Source organism: Leucoraja erinacea, chromosome 7, assembly GCF_028641065.1.
Source record: "Leucoraja erinacea ecotype New England chromosome 7, Leri_hhj_1, whole genome shotgun sequence".
In the NCBI taxonomy this organism is placed as follows: domain Eukaryota; kingdom Metazoa; phylum Chordata; class Chondrichthyes; order Rajiformes; family Rajidae; genus Leucoraja; species Leucoraja erinaceus.
Genome location: NC_073383.1, coordinates 54290585 through 54314441, shown reverse-complemented (window position 1 = coordinate 54314441; position 23857 = coordinate 54290585). Strand labels below are relative to the sequence as shown.

Here is a 23857-nt window from a genome sequence, read left to right as displayed (position 1 = left end):
CTTGGTCTAGTTTATATTAAAATACAGTTAAAGGGTAAAAATTAATTCCTGGAAGCTAAACTTGCAGGTTTAAGTTTTACTTTTTCTGGTCAAAAGAAGTACATGTTTGGATCAACTAACTTAAATGTGCTTAAAGGAAATGTCTTTAATGTGAAAGCTGAATGAGAATATTCCAAGATTAAGCTTTTGTTTTCTATTTTCATATCATCTGTGTTTACTGAACAAAGGGAATGGAAAATTAATCTTCCTCTGAACATTATAGGATATGATTTATTGCTTGATAATTCAGTGGCATGTTTAATCACATTCAATTCCTGCATTCATGTACATATAATTTCAGGCTTTGCAAATAGTTGGCGCATAATCTAAGATCACATTCTGTTGCTGGATCATCAGAGAGGTTTTCAATGGAAAAATATGGGATAAAAGTTATCATAGTTATTGAAAAATATACATGAACCTTGAACATTACTCAAATATGAGGGTGTTCTCCCAATAACTAGTCATCATTTAGATGTACCCAGATGTAGATCTAGATAGAAACATAGAAAATAGATGCAGGAGTAGGCCATTCGGCCCTTCGAGCCTGCACCGCCATTCAATATGATCATGGCTGATCACCTAACTCCGTATCCTGTACATGAACCCAGATATAGCTCAGTCCATCACACAGACCAGATTACCCTTGGAAAAGCAGCCAATACAATCAAATGTTTGTTTCTTATCGATGCTCCAAACGGACAGAAGATACAAAACCTTGAAATCGCACACACCAGACAGGAACAGCTTCTTCCACTTGGGTTATCAGGCTTCTGAACAGTTCTGAACGCAAGCATCTACACCACTCGGCCCCGCAACTTCCTGTTGGTTGGCGGAGGAGGGGAGGCGGTGGCGAGGAGATCCCAACTGCCTCCCCCTTTGGCGGCGGCACTTGGCGATGGACAGGGACAGCCAAGACACTGATGATGCCGGTGTTGTAAGTCTCAAGCACATATGTTATCATGGTCAATGCCAACCACATTTTTGTTTGGAAGTGGAAAGAAATAATAGAAATTGCAATTAATTGCAATGTGTAAAAAGAGTTTTGCTGCATGTCATTGTGGTATATATCATGTCTTGATTGGTGAATATGTTTAGTTTGTGATTTTATTTGAAGCAGAAATAATATGTGAATGCTTCATTGAGCATAATTCCGACTGGTAGCTACGCACTTCGTCCGATCGCATTATCGCACGCGTCATGCAAGCCATCTAATGACCACCTAAACTGTCATTTGGGAACCGAAAAAGCTGCCAAGGTTGCCCGTCTGGCACCAGGAGAAAAAAAGGTTAAGCGAGAGCCCTGAATGCAGAAAACAGCTCCCAATGTGTACACAACAGAGTCCTACAAACAGCAAATGAATGACCAGATCATATTACTAGCTGTAGTTTGAGGGATAAATGTTGGCCAGGAAACAAGGAGAACCCTCCTAATCTTCTTCAAAATACAACTGTAGGATTTTAATGTTTTACTTGAGAGCACAGACTGTGTACTGTGTATTGTGTTATCGAAATAGAGTATCTCATCTTGTGACACTGCCTCAGCAATCTGCTTCAATGCTAAACTACACAATTTTCAAAATTAGACTAGCCACTACCAAATGGATAATTTTGTAACAAAGCAAGATTTACAGCATAATCTTTTTCAAGATATGTAGCCTAAAATAACTAGATATTGAGTTAGGAGTGGCATTGTTGAATTTTGCTGATGGATAGTCATGGTTCTTATTAATTCTGTGTTGTTTTGTGCAATGCACGTGAGACATCAGCCATTGAATTCATAGCCAATACATTTCAGTTACCATCAATAATTTAAAAGTTGCACCAATAATTCTAAAATAACAAATGCAATTAATGGAAAATAATAATCACCTGGTTAAAATATTGCATACCAATCCACGAGAAGAGAATAAAATCAAGTAGTATTTAACTCAGTGCGGAGGCCTCAGCAACTTAGAAACATAGAAATTAGGTGCAGGAGTAGGCCATTCGGCCCTTCGAGCCTGCACCGCCATTCAATATGATCATGGCTGATCATCCAACTCAGTATCCCGTACCTGCCTTCTCTCCATACCCCCTGATCCCCTTAGCCACAAGGGCCACATCTAACTCCCTCTTAAATATAGCCAATGAACTGGCCTCAACTACCCTCTGTGGCAGAGTTCCAGAGATTCACCACTCTCTGTGTGAAAAAAAGTTCTTCTCACCTCGGTTTTAAAGGATTTCCCCCTTATCCTTAAGCTGTGACCCCTTGTCCTGGACTTCCCCAACATCGGGAACAATCTTCCTGCATCTAGCCTGTCCAACCCCTTAAGAATTAAGAAGTTTCTATAAGATCCCCTCTCAATCTTCTAAATTCTAGAGAGTATAAACCAAGTCTATCCAGTCTTTCTTCATAAGACAGTCCTGACATCCCAGGAATCAGTCTGGTGAACCGTCTCTGCACTCCCTCTATGGCAATAATGTCCTTCCTCAGATTTGGAGACCAAAACTGTACGCAATACTCCAGGTGTGGTCTCACCAAGACCCTGTACAACTGCAGTAGAACCTCTCTGCTCCTATACTCAAATCCTTTTGCAATGAAAGCTAACATACCATTCGCTTTCTTTACTGCCTGCTGCACCTGCATGCCTACCTTCAATGACTGGTGTACCATGACACCCAGGTCTCGCTGCATCTCCCCCTTTCCCAATCGGCCACCATTTAGATAATAGTCTGCTTTCCTGTTTTTGCCACCAAAATGGATAACCTCACATTTATCCACATTATACTGCATCTGCCAAACATTTGCCCACTCACCCAGCCTATCCAAGTCACCCTGCAGTCTCCTAGCATCCTCCTCACAGCTAACACTGCCCCCCAGCTTAGTGTCATCCGCAAACTTGGAGATATTGCCTTCAATTCCCTCATCCAGATCATTAATATATATTGTAAATAGCTGGGGTCCCAGTACTGAGCCTTGGGGTACCCCACTAGTCACTGCCTGCCATTGTGAAAAGGACCCGTTTACTCCTACTCTTTGCTTCCTGTTTGCCAGCCAGTTCTCTATCCACATCAATACTGAACCCCCAATGCCTTGTGCTTTAAGTTTGTATACTAATTTTTTATGTGGGACCTTGTCGAAAGCCTTCTGGAAGTCCAGATACACCACATCCACTGGTTCTCCCCTATCCACGCTACTAGTTACAACCTCGAAAAATTCTATAAGATTCGTCAGACATGATTTACCTTTCGTAAATCCATGCTGACTTTGTCCAATGATTTCACCACTTTCCAAATGTGCTGCTATCCCATCTTTAATAACTGACTCTAGCAGTTTCCCCACTACCGATGTTAGACTAACTGGTCTGTAATTCCCCATTTTCTCTCTCCCTCCCTTCTTAAAAAGTGGGGTTACGTTTGCTACCCGCCAATCTTCAGGAACTACTCCAGAATCTAAAGAGTTTTGAAAGATTATTACTAATGCATCCACTATTTCTGGAGCTACTTCCTTAAGTACTCTGGGATGCAGCCTATCTGGCCCTGGGGATTTCGGCATCGGCCTTTAATCCATTCAATTTACCCAACACCACTTCCCGGCTAACCTGGATTTCACTCAATTCCTCCAACTCCTTTGACCCGCGGTCCCCTGCTATTTCCGGCAAATTATTTATGTCTTCCTTAGTGAAGACGGAACCAAAGTAGTTATTCAATTGGTCCGCCATATCCTTGTTCCCCATGATCAACTCCCCTGTTTCTGACTGCAAGGGACCTACATTTGTTTTAACTAATCTCTTTCTTTTCACATATCTATAAAAACTTTTGCAGTCAGTTTTTATGTTCCCTGCCAGTTTTCTTTCATAATCTATTTTTCCTTTCCTAATTAAGCCCTTTGTCCTCCTCTGCTGGTCTTTGAATTTCTCCCAGTCCTCCGGTATGCTGCTTTTTCTGGCTAATTTGTACGCATCATCCTTCGCTTTGATACTATCCCTGATTTCCCTTGTTATCCATGGATGTACTACCTTCCCTGATTTATTCTTTTGCCAAACTGGGATGAACAATTTTTGTAGTTCATCCATGCAGTCTTTAAATGTCTTCCATTGCATATCCACCGTCAACCCTTTTAGAATTAATTGCCAGTCAATCTTGGCCAATTCACATCTCATACCCTCAAAGTTACCTTTCTTTAAGTTCAGAACCATTGTTTCTGAATTAACAATGTCACTCTCCATCCTAATGAAGAACTCAACCATATTATGGTCACTCTTGCCCAAGGGGGCACGTACAACAAGATTGCTAACTAACCCTTCCTCATTACTCAATACCCAGTCTAAAATAGCCTGCTCTCTCGTTGGTTCCTCTACATGTTGATTTAGATAACTATCCCGCATACATTCCAAGAAATCCTCTTCCTCAGCACCCCTGCCAATTTGATTCACCCAATCTATATGTAGATTGAAGTCACCCATTATAACCGTTTTGCCTTTGTCGCACGCATTTCTAATTTCCTGTTTGATACCATCTCCAACTTCACTACTACTGTTAGGTGGCCTGTACACAACACCCACCAGCGTTTTCTGCCCCTTAGTGTTGTGCAGCTCTACCCATACCGATTCCACATCCTCCAAACTAATGTCCTTCCTTTCCATTGCATTAATCCCCTCTCTAATCAGTAACGCTACCCCACCTCCTTTTCCTTTCTGTCTATCCCTCCTGAATATTGAATATCCCTGGATGTTCAGCTCGCAGCCTTGGTCACCCTGGAGCCATGTCTCCGTGATCCCAACTATATCATAGTCATTAATAGCTATCTGCACATTCAACTCATCCACCTTATTACGAATGCTCCTTGCATTGAGACACAAAGCCTTCAGGCTTGTTTTTACAACATTCTTACCCCTTACACAATTATGTTGAAAAGTGGCCCTTTTTGATTTTTGCCCTGGTTTTGTCTGCCTGCCACTTTTACTTTTCACCTTGCTACCTATTTCTTCTACCCTCATTTTACACCCTTCGGTCTCTACGCTCACACATTTAAGAAACCCTTTCCCTTTAACTCCATCCTCCACTGTCCCATTCAACACCCCACCCCCCTTATTCAGTTTAAAGCCACCCGTGTAGCAGTGGCAAACCTGCCTGACAGAATGCTGGTCCCATACCTGTTAAGATGCAATCCGTCCCTTTTGTACAGTTCCCCCTTACCCCAAAACAGATCCCAGTGATCTAAGAATCTAAATCCCTGCCCCGTGCACCAGATCCTCAGCCACACGTTCAGGTCCCGTATCTCCCTGTTCCTGCTCTCGCCAGCACGGGGAACTGGAAGCAAACCGGAGATAACAACCCTGGAGGTCCTGCTTTTCAACATTTTTCCGAGCTCTCTAAAGTCACGTTGCAGAATATTCATCCCCTTCTTTCCGACATCGTTTGTGCCGACATGCACTATCACTTCCGGATGTTCACCTTCGCCCTTGAGGATTTTCTGCACTCTGTCCGTGACATCCTGGATCCTGGCACCGGGAAGGCAGCACACCATCCTCGCATCCCGTCTGTTGCCGCTGAAACCCCTGTCCGTACCTCTTACGATGGAGTCTCCCACTACAATGGCCTTGCCTGCCTTAGGCCTTTTTGGTTTTGGCTCAACAGCCCTATTCGCATCACAGGCCAGTCCACCGCTCACGTCTTCTGTCCCAACAGCTTCTAAGCGGATGAACCTGTTTACAAGAGGTACATCACCCGGGGACGTTGGCATTCCATGCTTTCCTCCCTTTCTCACTGTCTCCCACCTACTCTCTTCCAGTACCTTAGGTGTAACAATCGTACTGTAGGACTTGTCGAGGAACGACTCCGTTTCTCGTAAGAACCGGAGGTCATCCACTTGCTTCTCCAGTTCCCCAACACGGCCCTTCAGGAGCTCTACCTGGATGCATTTTTCGCATTTGTAGCAGCCACAGGCACCAGCGGTGTCCTTAACCTCCCACATACTGCAAGCATCGCACGGAATCAGCTTGCCTGACATCTCCTTCTTTCGTCTCCCTCTCAAGCGTATTGCGTGGTCTCCTCTCCTCAGCCTCCTCTCCGAAGACTCTCGAGCCAAAGACTCACACTTTTCTCACAGGGCACTCTCGAGCCAAAGACTCACACTTTTCTCACAGGGCACTCTCAAGCCAAAGACTCACACTTTTCTCACAGGGCACTTCCCTCACTAGGCCGCTCACTCACTGCCGCTCGCAAAGAGCTGTCCTGCTTAAATTGACTGATAAATTGCCTGATTTACCAATTTACACAGCCAATTCCTCAGTTTTCAACTGTTTTCACCCCTCTCCTCACACTTGGGCTAGAGCCAATCAGTGGTATCTCTTGCTAATCTGTTGCTGCTGTTGTTCCTCCCAAATCTACAAAGTATAAACCAAGTCTATCCAGTCTTTCTTCATAAGACAGTCCTGACATCCCAGGAATCAGTCTGGTGAACCGTCTCTGCACTCCCTCTATGGCAATAATGTCCTTCCTCAGATTTGGAGACCAAAACTGTACGCAATACTCCAGGTGTGGTCTCACCAAGACCCTGTACAACTGCAGTAGAACCTCCCTGCTCCTATACTCAAATCCTTTTGCAATGAAAGCTAAGATACCATTCGCTTTCTTTACTGCCTGCTGCACCTGCATGCCTACCTTCAATGACTGGTGTACCATGACACCCAGGTCTCGCTGCATCTCCCCCTTTCCCAATCGGCCACCATTTAGATAAGTCTGCTTTCCCGTTTTTGCCACCAAAATGGATAACCTCACATTTATCCACATTATACTGCATCTGCCAAACATTTGCCCACTCACCCAGCCTATCCAAGTCACCTTGCAGTCTCCTAGCATCCTCCTCACAGCTAACACTGCCCCCCAGCTTAGTGTCATCTGCGAACTTGGAGATATTCCCTTCAATTCCCTCATCCAGATCATTAATATATATTGTAAATAGCTGGGGTCCCAGCACTGAGCCTTGCGGTACCCCCACTAGTCACTGCCTGCCATTGTGAAAAGGACCCGTTTACTCCTACTCTTTTTGCTTCCTGTTTGCCAGCCAGTTCTCTATCCACATCAATACTGAACCCCCAATGCCTTGTGCTTTAAGTAGTATTTAACTCAGTGCGGAGGCCTCAGCAACTTATCATTTTTATTGATTACTTGGATAAAGGCACTGAGTGTGCTGTAGCCAAACTTGCTGATGATACAAATATAGATTGGCTATCAAACTGTGATGATGACAACATACCCATTCCAAGGGATGTGATTGGATGTGAATAAGCAAGAAGTTTGGCATTGAAGTATAATATGGAAAAATACAGGATTATCCACTTTGGATGCAAAAAAACACAAAATGGAGTGAAACTACAAAAATTGTGAAAAGGGATCTGGTATATATTTGCATGTAGTTACAATGGGTAATTAGGAAGGTTAAAATGTTTACATTAAAAGGAAAATTGAGTATATAAGTAAGGTTTAATGCCGCTTTAAAAGGCAGTGATGACTGGACTATTGGAGATAATATTGCTCTCCATATTTTAGGAAGGTTTGGATGCAGTGCAGAGGAGGTTCACCAGGTTGATGCCTGGGAAGAAAAAGTCGATACATGAGAAAGCAGGTTGGGCCTATCCCAAATGAAACTTTAGAGATTATATTTTGAGCGGGATTAACATAATGGGATACTGAAAGAATATTCCTCCTATTGCAGTAGCCAGATTTAGGAAACATGACTTCGGAGGATTTCAGATGAAGATGTGGAGGAACTATGTGGAGGAAAATCGCGATTTTTTGGAATCTCTCTCTCAAACAGCTGTGGGACAGTCAACGAAGGTGTAGAATGACAGATATGTACCTTGCAAAGGAGTCAATGGGGTTTGAAAAGAGGACAGAAAATGGATGTTGAAGCCAAGATTAGACCAGTTATGATCTTATAGAATGGCACAGCAAATCGGAGGGACCGATTGGCCCACTCCCACTCCTGCTGCGTGTGTGCCCATGCAAGTCACCGAAACTAAAGCGAGCAACACGTGTCAATTTGCCCTGGAACTGTAGGTTGGACCCAACTGCCAACACGTCCTCTCCCTCCCGCCCCGGTGGGAAGAATCGCAACCACAAACCCCCCGCGACACCGATCAATAAACAACGTCATGCTAATGCATCAAACGGCACCACAATGAAACTTACGCAGAGAAAAGTGAAGGATATCACATCTTGACGATGACAAGTAGGAGACGAAATGTTGTAAACAGAACGCCCCCCTCAGTGTCCCTGACCAGTGACCATAAATCATCGAACCTGACTGGATGGTGCGCGCACGGGGTTCTGGCGATTGTAGTCCACTCGGTCAGTACACGCAGCAACTTCGCGACACGTGAAACTCCAGCTCCCGAGATGCAATGCAGCAAAGCTCGCTCTGAGTCACATGAGTTAGGCCAACTTACGGGTGAGGTAGACAAGTCACAAGGGGTGCAAATATTCCATGATGTAACATTGATTGGCGTTGGCAATGGCCGCTCAAGCGGAAAGATTTTGCGAATGACTAATGTGCGATTGGTAGGAACTGGAAGCCGGCTACCCTGCGTGTGCACCAATTGTTGACCCAAGCGGTGGGGCGGGGTTGCGGTCTGACGGGGAAATGAGTTGCCGGAGACGGCGGCCATTTTGGTCCTAGTGCGGAAGTTGTAGTTGTGTCTCGGACCCGGAGTGCTTGACGGTTCTACCTTTTCATGGTCAGGTAGCGCCTGGCGTATCGGCAACCTTTTTTTTTTGTTTTATTGTGCCGATTCGACACGAAACTACCCGAAAAATGGCAGGCAAATTACCGGCTTGTGTCGTGGATTGTGGCACAGGGTGAGTGACCAGGGAGGGCAGTGGGGGAAGGAAAGTTGGAGCCTTGACACACCACCGGTGGCAAGGCCGGTGGGAGCGGACCGTCGGTGAACTAGGGTGTGATCCCGAGTCGGGGCGGGGAGAAGTCCACGGCAATTCATCAGCATGGTAAACCATCCATCCGCGACCTCTCTTCAGCGAGACCTGAAATGCAGAATAAAATGGTACCAGGGCGGTGTTTGGCACGCCGGAGAAATGTGTCAAACACTGTAGCCGCAGGGGAAGGTTTGACTGGCGGCATCAACAGGGAACCGTGGACGTTGAGTGTCTCAAGTGAGAATAGGTTGTAACGGAGCAGGTTTCCGCCCTTCCGCTAGGGCCGTTGTACCTCCAAGCCTCAGGTGAATTGCCTCGGCGTTTTTTTTTTGGATGGAACCTTAACAGTACCTCGTTTTTTCCGCGTCCTTCTATGTCGGGCGCGGCATTGACACTTGTCATTTTTTGGCCTAAAAATAATTCTACGGTGAGTAGCCATAATTTAAAAAGGCCACAAGTGAGCAAGCGCGAAGGAACTTCCTCGTTTCAAAGCTGCTTCCTCCTTTCGTGCATAATTTCCTTATAAGGGTGTTTCTTTGTAAAAATGTTTTACAGCTGATTCTGCAGGCTCAAACTATGTCTTTCGTGTCTTTCAAGCTCTGAAGATGTCTCATACATGTACTATTTTAAATGTGATAAACCGGGCAGTCTTTAGGCAATGGAAATGGTCGTTAAACTAACTTTTGCGAGCCATTCGAAACGCAATCTAGCTCTGGGTGTCAGGACGCAGAAATAGCAGCACCTTTTAACAAAATAAATGTTAATGTCGATTATCGCATTGTATACTGCAATATTTTGAATTTTCTGTGTTTACAAGTGTCTGGCTTTTGGATATCCAAGCATATTTGTGTATTTCCCTTGGCAGATAAGCTAGATGTGTAGGCAAAATACATTGCTAATGGGTATATCAGTTTCCTTACTGTTTATTTTGTGGTGGTCCTAACTTTAATGAATTGTTTGCATACGGCTCTGTCATATAAACATCATTGTAAAAGTTGGATCTGCAATAGGTAGACACAATTAGCCCTTTTCTGTAATCTAGTGTGGAGTTACTGCCCATTTTTTCACCGAAGTACATGTTTTTGTGAAATATAAGCAAGGAATAACATGTATTTTCCTTCAGATTACCGATTTGAATCCCTAGATCCTATTTTATACAAGACAGCATTAAGAAGGCAATTGTAGACTGGTTTAGGGGTGGGCGGTAGCTCATAAGATATTTTAGAGATTTACGTTTCCAGTAAGAATAGGTTATTGCAATTCTAATAGATAATTTAATTCTAAGAGACTATGAGGATGGTTTGATGCAAAATAGTTACCAGTTTTTCATATTATTAAATTGCCGAAGTGTTCTTCATGTCTAATTGATGATTCATTTGAAAACATAACATTGAACTTGAGGGGAAGGGGAAGGAGTTATGGTGAAGAGGGAGGAAGGAATGAATCCTTGATTTCAAAATGGAGAAAGGTGACAAAACAGCAATGATAATAACTCAGAACGGACCGTGTGTACTGGAATTAAATTAGCTAAAAGAGTTATGACGAGGAGAGGTAACTTAAAATGGTTTAGGGATGGTTAAGTGAGGAGGCAAGAAGTTGGCAGGAGGAGTATAATGTGGGAAAAAAAGGTGATTCATCCTTTGAAAGGAAGAATGGAAAAGCAAATTGTTTAAATATAATTTACTACAATGTTTTGTGGTACATAAGGTTCTGGTGGTTCTAGTCCATGAAACAATTTCCTGGATTACAAGAATGTTGGCCTTATGTTTTTGCTAGGACCATGGAGTGTAAAATTAAGGTTTTGATGTCATTAGTTTCATGTCATCGGTGACATTTGGCTCCAGTTTGAAGTAAGTCTCAATTTGCATTGGAAGCTGTGCAAAAATAATTATCTGTTGATTCCTGGGTTGGAGGATATGCAATTTGGGCCTGCACCCGTTGGAATATAGGGGAATGAGTGCTGAACTTGCAAGATTATCAGAAGAATTGACAGAATGGATGTTCGGTGGATTTCTTATGAGATATCTATGACTAGATGACTATGTCTAGGGAGAAAATAGGAACGTGGTGTTAAGGTGAAGATTGGATGAGATTTAAATTTGTGAATGGCACAGCAATCTTAAAGGGGTGAGTTGACCTGCGTTTATGTTCTCTCTGGTCATAAGTATTTTATTTTGTATTTTACAACATATGTGATCTTTCTAGTTTACAGTCATATTTAAGTCCAATAGCTAATATGTCTATCTTTCTAGCTTGCTCTCAATAAGAATAATTGATACGTTGGGAATAAAACGGAAGAATGCTTAATGAAAATTTGTCTCATGAGAAGACTGACCCATTCTTCCATTAATTAATATTGTCACAAGAGATCCATATAGATACATTTGTATGAAAAGAATGCAATATTTATTTTTGGATCTCAGCGCATATAAAAACACAATTACAACACAAAAGAGTATATTTTTGTTCAAAAGTTAAACCATCTCCTGCAAGACCTAGATGTATGCCTGTCTAGTCTGTACATATTAAATGACCGGTCAATAAATAATACATATGAAGAACTCATCTTTATGCTTTGTTTTCTTTTATTAATGAGATTACATAGATACATAGACAATAGGTGCAGGAGTAGGCCATTTGGCCCTTCGAGCCAGCGCCGCCATTCAATGTGTTCATGGCTGATCATCCACAATCAGTACCCCGTTCCAGCCTTCTCCCCATACCCCTTGATTCCCCTAGCCCTAAGAGCTCTATCTAACTCTCTTTTGAATGCATCCAGTGAATCGGCCTCCGCTGCTTTCTGAGGCAGAGAATTCCACAAATTCAAAACTGTGTGACAATGTTTTTCCTTATCTCAGTTCTAAATGGCCTCGCCTTATTCTTAAACAGTGGCCCCTGGTTCTGGACTCCCAACATTGGGAACATGTTAGGTACACAAAAATGCTGGAGGAAACATATAAAATTATTAAGGGAAGGGACATGCTAGATTCAGGAAACATGTTCCCAATGTTCAAGAAGGATCTGCAGATGCTGGAAAATCGAAGGTACACAAAAATGTTGGAGAAACTCAGCGGGTGCAGCAGCATCTATGGAGCGAAGGAAATAGGCAACGTTTCAGGCCGAAACCCTTCTTCAGACTGGGCCCGAAACGTCGCCTGTTTCTTTCGCTCCATAGATGCTGCTGCACCCGCTGAGTTTCTCCTGCATTTTTGTGTACTTTCGATTTTCCAGCATCTGCAGTTCCTTCTTGAACATTGGGAACATGTTTCCTGAATCTAGCATGTCCCTTCCCTTAATAATTTTATATGTTTCTATAAGATACCCTCTCATCCTTCTAAATTCCAGTGAATACAAGGTCAGTCGCTCCATTCTTTCATCATATGACAGTCCCACCACCCCGGATATTAACCTCGTGAACCTACGCAGCACACCCTCAATAGCAAGAATGTCCTTCAACTTAGGAGACCAAAACTGCACACAATACTCCAGATGTGGTCTCACCAGGGCCCTGTACAACTGCAGAAGGAACTCTTTGCTCCTATACTCAACTCTTTTCATTATGAAGGCCAACATGCCATTAGCATTCTTCACTGCCTGTTGTACCTGCATGCTTAATTTGAGTGACTGATGTACTAGGACACCCAGGTCTAGTTGTACATCCCCTTTTCCTAACCTCACACAATTCAGATTATAATCTGCCTTCCCGTTCTTGCCATCAAAGTGGATAACCTCACGTTTATCCACATTATATTGCATCTGCCCACTCACCCAACCTGTCCAAGTCACCCTGCATTCTCATAGGATCCTCTTCACAGTTCATACTGCCACCCAGCTTTGTATCATCTGCAAATTTGCTAATGTTACTTTTAATCCCTTCATCTAAATATGAATGTATATTGGAAATAGCTGTGGTCCCAGCACCGAGCCTTGCGGCACCCCATTAGTTACTGCCTACCATTCTGAAAGGGACCCATTAATCCCTACTCTTTGTTTCCTGTCGGCCAACCAAATTTTTATCCATGTCAATACCCTACCTCCATTACCATGTACTCTAATTTTGCCCACTAACCTCCTGTGTGGGACCTTATCAAGGGCTTTCTGAAAGTCCAGGTACATTACATCCACTGGCTCTCCCTTGTCCATTTTTCTTGCTGCTTAATCAAAAAATTCCAGAAGATTTGTTCAGCATGATTTCCCCTTCGTAAATTCATGTTGACTTGGACCGATCCTGTTACTGCTATCCAAATGCGCCACGATTGCATTTTTCATAATCAACTCCATCATCTTCCCCACCACTGAGGCTAACTGGTCTATAATTCTTCAAGAAGGAACTGCAGATGCTGGAAAATCGAAGGTACACAAAAATGCTGGAGAAACTCAGCGGGTGCAGCAGCATCTATGGAGCGAAGGAAATAGGCAACGTTTCGGGCCGAAACCATTCTTCAGACTGATAGGGGGTGGCGGGGAGAAGGAAGGAAAAAGGAGGAGGAGGAGTCCGAGGGCTGAGGGATTGGAGGAGACAGCCCGAGGGCTGAGGAAGGGGAGGAGACAGCAAGGGCTTGCTGTCTCCTCAGCCCGAGGGCTGTCTCCTCCCATCACTCAGCCCTCAGGCTCCTCCTCCTCCTTTTTCCTTCCTTCTCACCGCCACCCCCTATCAGTCTGAAGAAGGGTTTTGGCCCGAAACGTGGTCTATAATTCTGTTCTGTTCTTTTGGTTCTGTTTATACAGTTTAAGCACAAGGAAAATGAGCTCCAGTAATTTTCAGGCATGGGGTATCCTTCAATTCCACAATATATTATTCAAAAGCAAGACAATCATGGAGGTACAATTAAATCCTTAAACTGTCAAAGATCCCAATTAAAATTTGTGTTCTATGGAGTAATCCTTTAGCACTAGAATTCTATGAATATTGTGTTTGAGAATAGGCACAAACACACTTAAATCATTTTTTCATCCATTTTCTAATTGACATTTCGGTGAAGCTTTAACGTGGTCCTGAATTTGGGGGCAATATAGACACAAAATGCTGGAGTACCTCAGCGGATCTGGCAGCATCTCTGGAGAAAATGGATAGGTCGCATTTCAGGTTGGGGCCTTTCTTCAGACTGATGTCTGATAATGTGAAGTGATACAATAAATCAGTCTGAAGAAGGGTCCCAACCCAAAGCATCACCTATTTATTTTCTCCAGACATGCTACCTGAGTTACTCCAGCATTTTGTCTATCTGGTGTAAACCAGCATTTGCAGTTCCTTTTTTAGTACATTTCTGGGCAATATGTTGGCTTTGTGTTCACTTTTTTTGAAACAATAATATTGATGGCCCACTCTTCACACTTTGACTTTCTAGTTTAATCTTGAATTGAATTCATTGAAAGATACAGCATGGAAACAGGCCCTTCTGCCCACCAAGTTCATGCCGACCATCGGTCGTTAACATTTGTTAAATGTTATCCACTACTGGAATCTTCTGGAGGAGAAATTCTTTGCCGCTCTCCAATCTGCACATGAGTTTGTCACTCATTGAATGACCAAAATTTCCGAATGTTTTCTTAATTTGAGTAGATTCATTGTATAGAGATGACTTTAGCTTTCGGTAAGCGGCGCGGCTCTGGCCAGCAGCGGCCTCTGCAGCCTGTCCGCGTTTTTATTATTTTTTGTCTGTGTTTTTTATGTAGATTTTATGTTGGGGAAGTGTGTGTGGGGGGGCACTTTTTGAATCTCTCCCTGCACTGGAGACCCGACCTTTTCTCGTCGGGTCTCAGGTGTCGTTGAGGCGGCAACGAGGAGTGGCCTCCAACAGGAAGAAGCCGGGGACTCAGGTATCGACTCACCGTTGCCACCGCGGAGCTGGCCGAGTCCGGAGCGGGGGAGGAGCGCTGCTGCTGCCGCTGCTGCTGCTGCTGCTACCGGAGAGTCGGAGGCTGCTGCTGCGGGTCTGTGGACGACGGCGCCGGGAGCCCCTGGAGAGAGACCGCTTCTCAGGGCTCCTGCAACGGCGACTTCTCCCGCCCGAGTTGCGGGGTCGAAGAGCTCCTGGAGCGGGGCCTGACACCACTGCCCCGCGCAGCTGGAATGGCCGCGGACTTTGCGAGCGCACACCGGGGGCTCTAACACCAAGACCCGGTGTGCGACCTCGCACCACCCGGCGTGGCTTCAATGGCCGCGGGACAATCGCCATCGCCAGCCGGGGGCTATGACTTTGACTCTGACATCGGGGGGGGGAGAGTGCAGTGGAGAGATAATTTATTTGGCCTTCCATCACAGCTATGTGATGGATGTTTATGTTAAATGTAATTATGTTGTGTCTGGGGTCTATTTGTGTGTAATGTATGGCTGCAGAAACGGCATTTCGTTTGGACCTCCAGGGGTCCAAATGACAATTAAATTGACTCTTGACTTGACTTGACTCTTGAGCTTTGAAGAAAGGGTTAAGCATTAATTGGTTTGTAAACCTGTAAAGCTGTTTCCAAAATCAATTCCATGCGGAGCGTTATACTAAAAAAATAATTCATTCGTTTTTGCCCAAAATGGCACTTGTATTTGTAATTTATCGTGGGTCTAATATTACAGGAGGCATTAGCTTTGCAATTTAGTGCAATATTTTGAAATGGCTCTTTACAAATGACTTCCTCACCTGAAGAAGAGTTTTGGCCCGAAACGTTGCCTATTTCCTTCGCTCCATAGATGCTGCTGCACCCGCTGAGTTTCTCCAGCTTTTTTGTGTACCTTTGACTTCCTCACCTGTCTGCTGTGGAACACCGGCAATGGCTTAGGTTGATTTTTTTGCATTGACCTTGCCTTTGACCTTAAAGATCTAGATTGACACTCCTCTTTCCCATCTGTTCATTGGCAACAAATCTAACACAGGGCGGCTCGGTGGAACAGCGGTAGAGTTACTGCCTTACAGCGAATGTAGCGCCGGAGACTCGGGTTCAATCCCGACTATGGGTGCTGTCCATATGGAATTTGTATGTTCTCCGCATGACCTGCGTGGGGTTTCTTGTGAGATCTTCGGTTTCCTCCCACACTGCAAAGACGTGCAGGTTTGTAGGTGGATTGGCTTGGTAAATGTAAAAAATGTCATTAGTGGATGTAGGTTAATGTTAATATGCGGGGATCGCTGATCGGTGCAGATCCTGAGGGCCGAAGGACCTGCTTCCGCGCTGGATCTCAAAACTAAACTAATTAAGATGGGTCCAGCTCTATTTTTGACCATTCACTGTCTCAAAATGATCGGACCACTTACCCAGCGTGTAACAAAACATGCTTTTTCCAGAATATCATTTTCTTGGTGCTTGTTCAGTTAGGTTGGTTCCCGGTTGAAAAATTATGTGACTTAAAATTTCTCATTGATGTTTTCAAATCCAGCCATGATCTTCACATTCCCCAACCCACTGCTTAGAAATCATTACGACAATGTTGTGCAACCCAATGAATATCAGTGCCCCTTCAGTTCTGGAATCTTGAACCTTAACCCCTGATTTCAATTGATTTGCTCTTGTTCCGGCATTCTGAAATTTAGTGTGCACATTTATTTTGTTCTTCCTTTAAGATGCTTCTTGGAAGTCACTTCTTTAAAGCCTTTCTGAGTTTTTTTTATCATCTTCTCTAATATATGTGTAATGTGGGTCTTTTTTAGTTTGTCTTATTATCTTAATATATTTGTGAAGTACTTCAAATATTCTATTGCATTGAACATTATATAAACGAGCATTCAATATTTGTACAAGAAAAAAATGTTATAGGCATCAAGCAAAAGTTCCTGATTAGACCATAAATTAATTAGCAAGATGAACTGAAGAATGAGGCCATTATTGTTCAATGGTCACAGAATAAGTATGAATTTACTATGTCCACCGATATGGCCTTAGCAAGGATAAAATAATGTTGATGTTTCTGTTTTTGTACTGTATCATCATTCCAGATACCAGAACTTGCCCTGACAGGTTAGGTATTTTGGCTAATAATCCAGGCAAGTTTTATTCTGTTTTTCTGTAGGGAGGAATTCAGTTACTTGTACCTAGTTAAACTAAGTGCTTTCATTACTTATCCTGGCTTAAAGAAAGGGAAGGTACCTTTTTATTGATTTAATTGTATTGATAAAGGGTGTTAATTCTTTTGCATGGCTAATCTATGATATTTTGGTGATGCAACCAATTTGCCTTATTCCTAAACAATTTCTGTGTTTATACAGCTAAATGCTTGTGGAGAATGCTACATTTGTATTCTTAATCTATTTGTGGAGTCAAATATTTTAAATCTGACATCTTTAAAGGCTAAATGTAACTTTAAAGTTTGTGAATTGAAACTTGAAGGTGAATGGAATCTGGGTTTTGCAAATGTAATTGCATTTGGAATTAAATGTGGGATATTTTCCAAGTGCTAACATCAGTCAGCATATGCATTGGTCATAATGTTTTAATGTGTGCCCTTAATTACTTTAAATTCTGTTGGTATCCTTAGAAGGAAAGAGAAATCAGTTGTTTAGTTTTACTCAAAGGTAGACACAAAATGCTAAACAGGACAGGCAGCATCTCTGGAGAGAAGGAATGGGTGATGTTTCAGGTCGAGACCCTTCTTTCCCACACAGTTTAGCTTTGCTTCCCATCCACAAAACTAAAAGGGTATGGGACTAAAATACCCACTTATTTAACCTTCAATATATGGTTTGGAATTATAATGCCAATGGCTGCTCAGTCCTGCATTTGTGTTCCATTGTACCTTAAGGCCTGAAGAGATTCCTGGGAGTTCAGTTATAGTTTGTGCCCCACTTTTTGATAACTTAAGGTTTGCAGTTACTATTAGCTATCATCTACTGTTAACCTGTGCCATTACCTCAACCTTAGTTCAATGAGTGCAGAAGGATACACCAGAGAATGAGGTACCGATCTGATGAAACTGTATCACAGTACTATATACATGCTGGACAGCATATAATAGAGTTGAATGTTTTCAATGTTCTTGCAGGCAGCAGATAGGACCAAGAGTCGAGTTGGGTGGGTGATCAACCAGCTAAACCAGCAAGAGAGCTCCTTCCTCTTTTCTGAGGTACAGGTAGTGTGCGCTGAAAACTAGGCTAAAATATTCATAGCCATTTTCAGACAGAAATGCCAAGTGCATAATGCATCCCTGATTCTTCCTGAGAGGATTCAGCCAATTTGGTCCACATGAGCATTACATCAAAGGGTATTGGATCAGACACAATTCTGGATGTAGTACTTGAGGGCTGTGCTGCAGAACTAGTTCTCAATGATCAACAATGTGTTGGAAGGTGCTGTCAACAGTGGTAGTGAGTGTCAACTTTGATCGATTTATTTGCTATGGCCACACTTTTTTTTAAGAACGCTCCAATGCGTAGTCCTGGGCCGTACCATATTTTTGCATAATTGACCTGTTTTTTGTTCTAATGCCAGAAGTGAGGATATTTTGCCGATTGATCAATGTATAATTATGTTTTGCAAATCCTCAGAAAAATGACAGTCCTCTCTCTGCATGTGGACGACCTAAAGTCTGAGTTGTTAGACAAGTGATTTATGAGGATTGCAGCAGTTCAACAAGGTTGCTCAATAAACATTGGCCTTCCTTGCAGTGCCCATTGCCCAAAATTGAATTATAAGCAAATAAAGTATAGGAAGACACCCATTAGAACTTCCAAAATGAGCTATTACCTGTGATTATAAATGACCTAATTAATTCACACAAATTGAAATTAAAGTTTAAAGTAGGTCTGACTGCTTTCTCAGTTGGTGCTTTCAATAGGGGCTGTATCTCTTCATTTATAATTCTCTGAAAAACCATGAATTGTCATGCTTTATTTCAATAAAGTTTGAAATTTAATTCATAGTGACCTGTTTTGTGACTGATCAAATATGCATTATATGTAATCAAACAGCTCTATGATTATTTAACTGACAAATAAATATTGATATTAATTATTAGGTCTCAGTGTGTGTCCACAGATTCCTGAATATCGTAGCACATAGATAATTCAAGTTGGGAGAGTGGGCAAAGAAGTGGCAAATGGAACACTGCATAGCAAAGTGTACAGCCTTCTACATTGGTAGAGGGACTAGAGGTGCAGGCTATTTTCTAAATGGGGAGTGTATTCAGAAATCTGAGATGCGAATGGACAAGGTGCACTCAAAGCTGGGTGCACCAAGTCCTTCTGCCGGATGGTGCAGATGGTACAGGATTCCCGAAGTGTTAAGAGTGTAGGTTGAGTCGGTAGTAAGAAAGGCAAATGCAATATTACTGTTCATTTCAAGAGGACTAGAATATAAAATAAAGGATGTAACAAAGAGGATTTATATGGTGCTGGTCAAGCCACATTTGGAATATTGTGAGCAGTTTCAGACCCCTTTTCTGAGGAACGATGTGCTGCCTTTGGAGAGGGTCCAGAGGAGTTTGATCAGAATGAACCTGGGGATAATTGGGTGAATGTATGATAAATATTTGAAGTCCTTGGGCCTGTACTTGATGAAGTTTAGAAGGATGAGGGGGATCTAATTTAAACCTCTGAATAATGATAGAGTGGATGTGAAGAGAATGTTTTCAGTAGTTAGAGAGTCTAGGTCATAGAGAACTTCAGAATAAAAGGACATACCTTTAAAAAGAAGATGACGAGGAGCTTCTTTAGCCAGCGGGTGGTGAATCTGTTGACTTCATTATCACAGATTGCTGTGGAGGCCAAGTCATTAAGTATTTTTAATGCAGAGATTGATAGATTCTTGATTAGTAAGGGGGGGTCAAATGTTACTGGGAGAAGGCAGGCAAATGGGGTTGTGTGGAGAAGGTAGATCAGCTATGATCAAATGGTGATGGGCAGAATGGCCCAATTCTGCTTCTGTGTCTCAAGGAATTGGAATCTGGCACATTCTGCTTGACTGGTGGAGGCAGATGAGTTTTTGTAGCCAGAAACGAAATTGAATGGCCAAAGCATTGAATGCTCTGGACTGAATGTTGGTAAATGAGACATCAAGACAAGTGTCAAGAGTTTTATTATCATGTGTCCCAGATAGGGCAATAAAATTCTTACTTGCTGCAGCACATGAGAATACGTAAACATAATACAAAAATGGAAGATAAACATTCAGTGTGTCTATAAACTGTAGACCATTATAAACTGTACACAATAAATAGACAGATATAGTGCAATAATAATAATAATAGACTGTTATGTTCTGAGCTTATTTGATGTTGTGTTTAATAGCCTGATGGCTGTGGGGAAGTAGCTGTTCCTGAACCTGGATGTTACAGATTTCAGGCTCCTCCCGTACCATCTTCCTGAGTGTGTGACCAGGATGGTGTAGGCCTTTGATGATGTTGGCAGCCTTTTTGAGGCAACGACTGCGATAGATCCTTTCGATGGTGGGGAGGTCAGAGCCGGTGATGGACTGGACAGTGGCTACAACGTTCTGCAGTCTTTTCCGCTCCTGGACGTTCAAATTGCCGGACCAGGCCATGATACAGCCAGTCAGCATGCTCTCTACGGTGCACCTGTAGAAGTTAGAGAGTCCTCCTTATCATACCGAGTCTCCGTAATCTTCTCAGGAAGTAGAGGCGCTGATGTGCCTTCTTTATAATTGCATCAGTGTGCTGGGACCAGGAAAGCTCTTTGGAAATGTGCACACCCAGGAATTCACATTCTTTGACCCTTTCCACTATTGTCCCGTTGATATAAATATATAGGTAAACAAAATACATACTTGATGCCAGTTTGGATATGGTAAGCAGGAGGACTGTTTCTGTATGGTGCAACTCTAACCTTTCTTGGATATGCAGTATAGAAAACTAATGTGCACTAGAGTCTCTCTCACATGTTTTTGGTTACTGGAGGTGAAGGAGCAAAATATTTACTCTTATGTGCTCTTATGTTGAAAATTCCACATCCTGGTGTTGATTTTGACACATTAAGCAACATTTTCCCCACTACTGTCTACTTCCTCCCTGCCTCCCCATCAAAAAACATTGTTCTACCTAGGGTTATATAAACCCCATCTGAATTAGTTCCGGTTAACTGGATTCAATCGGGCATATCTCCACAAATATTTTAGTATAAAGATATTGGCTGGTTGCTGCTTTGGTGCCTCTGAAACTTGTGAAGCGCAGCTGCGCTGCACAGCATTGTGCATGAAAAAGAGAAAAATGGAACAGGGAAATTTATGCAGTGGGGAACTGTGGTTGCTAAGGCGACACTCTGAGAATATTTATGTAACTTTGATTAGAAAATGAGCAGGGATGGCTTAATTTCACTGTTATTACTATGAATTTTAAGTGGTTTCTGAAACAAGTAACTGCTTTCATCTTACAGCTACACAAAGCTTGGGTATGCTGGAAATACAGAACCGCAGTTCATCATTCCATCATGTAAGTATGGCGTATCAGTGGAATGAGTAAATATTGATGCAAAATTAAGCTTAGTGCCTGAGATGTTCATAGGGATTTTAAGATGAATCTTTGAATGAATATCTATATTCTAGTCCTAATGGTAAACATAAGTACTTTGGCAGCATTTATTTTATAGGTAAACACAAAGTGCGTTATGCCCATCAGATAATCAGTGTAAATTGTCTCCACAGAGTATTTGATTTCACTTAAAATTATGTGATTATTTGGAAAACTAAAACAATGTGATTTTTGGAAAACAAATATGGATGCAATATGGATTTGATGCAAAACTACATGTTATAGCCATGTTATGTGTACTATCCTCCAGTCACTCCTTCAAATTAAATGTCTATGTAATGAATGCAATTGATGGTTTTCTTCATTGTAAAAGGCCACAATTGAATGTTTAAGAAAAAAATTGACTTTGCAAAATGATGGTGCTCTTGTGCAAGTCATACAATGAACTGGCTTGGTATTAATGATTTTTGTGGAAAGCATAATGGTTTAGCTAGTATTGGGAATATTGCATTTCTATAATGTCCAGGCTTTTCGTCAAAATATTTGGAACAGCTGGTCCCTATCCAGAGGCTGAAGAATATATGATTTGCCAGTTATTCAATCTTAAGCTTATTTTGAGTAATATACCTGATTGTAAAATTATTTCTTTAGTTTTAGGGGATGGTGTGCAGATGTACCAAGTATAATTACTCTCGGTCCCTTGTAGTAAATTGCGCTATCACACAATATTGTACAACTCTAATCAAATAATTGGAGGTTGATCTTATCCCATTGTCCTTGCAGCCCATTGTTTCAGCTCTTTGAAAGGGTTGAAGCTCCACTTTTTCAATGATCCTGTAAAGTTCTTACAAGTACAAATTCTATCGAAATTATTGCGCCTAATGGAAATCAAAGATCATAGAGCTCCACGATCTTTGATGGAAATACTACACAAAACAAGGCTTGAGCAGAATATTATTTGGCCAGCAATTTCAACTTAAATAGGTATGTTACAAAACCTACCTGAATCGTCATTAGGAATCTGCCCTCAGCCATGTCGGCGATTTTGGCGCTGTTTGGAGGGGGCGGGTTTTAAACGCGATTTTTACTAGGCTGTACTAATCGCACATGTTCAGCCTAGTAAATCATTAACGAAAAATCGCTGCAAGACCCGGTCGCAAAAGGTATTATTAGTTTTATAGGCCTCGATAATATAGTTATAATAGTTTTAAAATTACTCTCTGATTCCGCAACCTCTCGCAGCCCCAGGGTTTTATAAAACAAACAATTAAAGGTATGTACCTTATTTTTACATTAAATGGGGCATATATATAACCCTATATATCAAGTTATCTATAGCGAGTGGTTCATTTTGGGCTTTTTATATCCCGCAGTATTTTTCTCGGCATTTGAGGGCACTTATCCAGCGCTATGTCAACGTTCTAAACCAGCGCGTTCCACATGAACCCACTAGAAAGCCGATTTAAATGGGCATTTATTTACAGCAATTGAACACTAAATTCCTTCCATTTGGCCTATAAATTAATGTAAATTAGATATAAAAATCATGTTATATTGTGAATTATTTGTGAATAATCTTTGGACACTTAGGCTATTTAAAAATGTTAATCTTTCCTTAAGAAATGGGCGTTTGACTATCCAAGATCACAGCTTTTTTGTAATGTCCATTGAAAATCAATAGGGAACAAGATGCTAATTTCCGAGTATGAAAATGGTCATAACTTTTTTAATACTTGAGATATGAAAGTGAATTTGGTGTCAAATTAAACTTATTGTTATGCTTTATCTGATGGGATAAATTGCAGACTTGATTTTTTAAATCTCAAAATTTTGTAACATTGCTAACTTAAAGATTGCTTTTAATACACTAAAACTGATTCATGTACAAACGCCCTAACGGCCTGTGAAGAGATTTGCCGCAGCTCTGCAACCATTCTCAAGCAGTCCACGAATGTACTCGGTCATTGATTTATCACAGCCACAGCATTTCCTTTTTGCTGCAGCTATTTCAGTTGAAGAAAACTGCTTCCTGTGCAATGGAAATTTAGGCTTCAGTCTAGTACACAAGCTTCATATGAACTGTAATTTTGCTGTTTCCACTGAATTTGGACATCTGGAAAGGAAGTGGCAAAGTGATAAAATTGTCATAAAAGCCTTCCATTGTCTATTCTGGAGAGTGTTCCAAGAAGCGCGTACATTTCAATGAAGTATTAAGTGCTCACCGAGATAGATAGTAAAAGCTAATAACAAACTGGCCTAAAGTATTTCTTCACACAACCTCTTCACATATCCTTTGGAAGCTCAAGTTATTTTATATAGTGTATTTTTCTTAATGTTGCTCATTGCTGAGCATTTGATATTGCTGGAGAAGGAGGTTTATATGCGCGCTTGGTCTAATTGGTCTTTTATGCAAATATCATGTTTCCAGACATCAGACAATAAAAATCTTAAATGTATTTAGGGCACTTAGATGCATGTCATGAATGCTCTAATA

At 41.9% G+C, this 23857-nt stretch overlaps 2 protein-coding genes across 6 annotated transcripts in view; one reads left to right on the top strand and one right to left on the bottom strand.

The window, feature by feature from the left end:
- Positions 1-8538, bottom strand: part of LOC129699023 (solute carrier family 35 member F5-like) — a 122242-nt gene extending 113704 nt beyond the window's left edge. For 2 of the 5 annotated variants that reach the window (XM_055638594.1, XM_055638597.1), the window contains exon 1: positions 8474-8538. In XM_055638594.1, coding sequence (XP_055494569.1) covers positions 8474-8523 — 50 coding nt within the window. In that variant the 5' untranslated portion in view covers positions 8524-8538. Of the gene's footprint in view, positions 1-8216; positions 8431-8473 lie in introns of those variants that run through there. The other 3 variants (XM_055638596.1, XM_055638600.1, XM_055638599.1) reach the window with 3 other exon arrangements.
- A 139-nt stretch (positions 8539-8677) lies between these two features.
- The window catches only part of actr3 (actin related protein 3), a 42282-nt gene continuing 27102 nt past the window's right edge, over positions 8678-23857 (top strand). The window contains exons 1-2 of the mRNA XM_055638603.1: positions 8678-8882; positions 21269-21324. Coding sequence (XP_055494578.1) covers positions 8839-8882; positions 21269-21324 — 100 coding nt within the window. The 5' untranslated portion in view covers positions 8678-8838. The remainder of the gene's footprint in view (positions 8883-21268; positions 21325-23857) is intronic.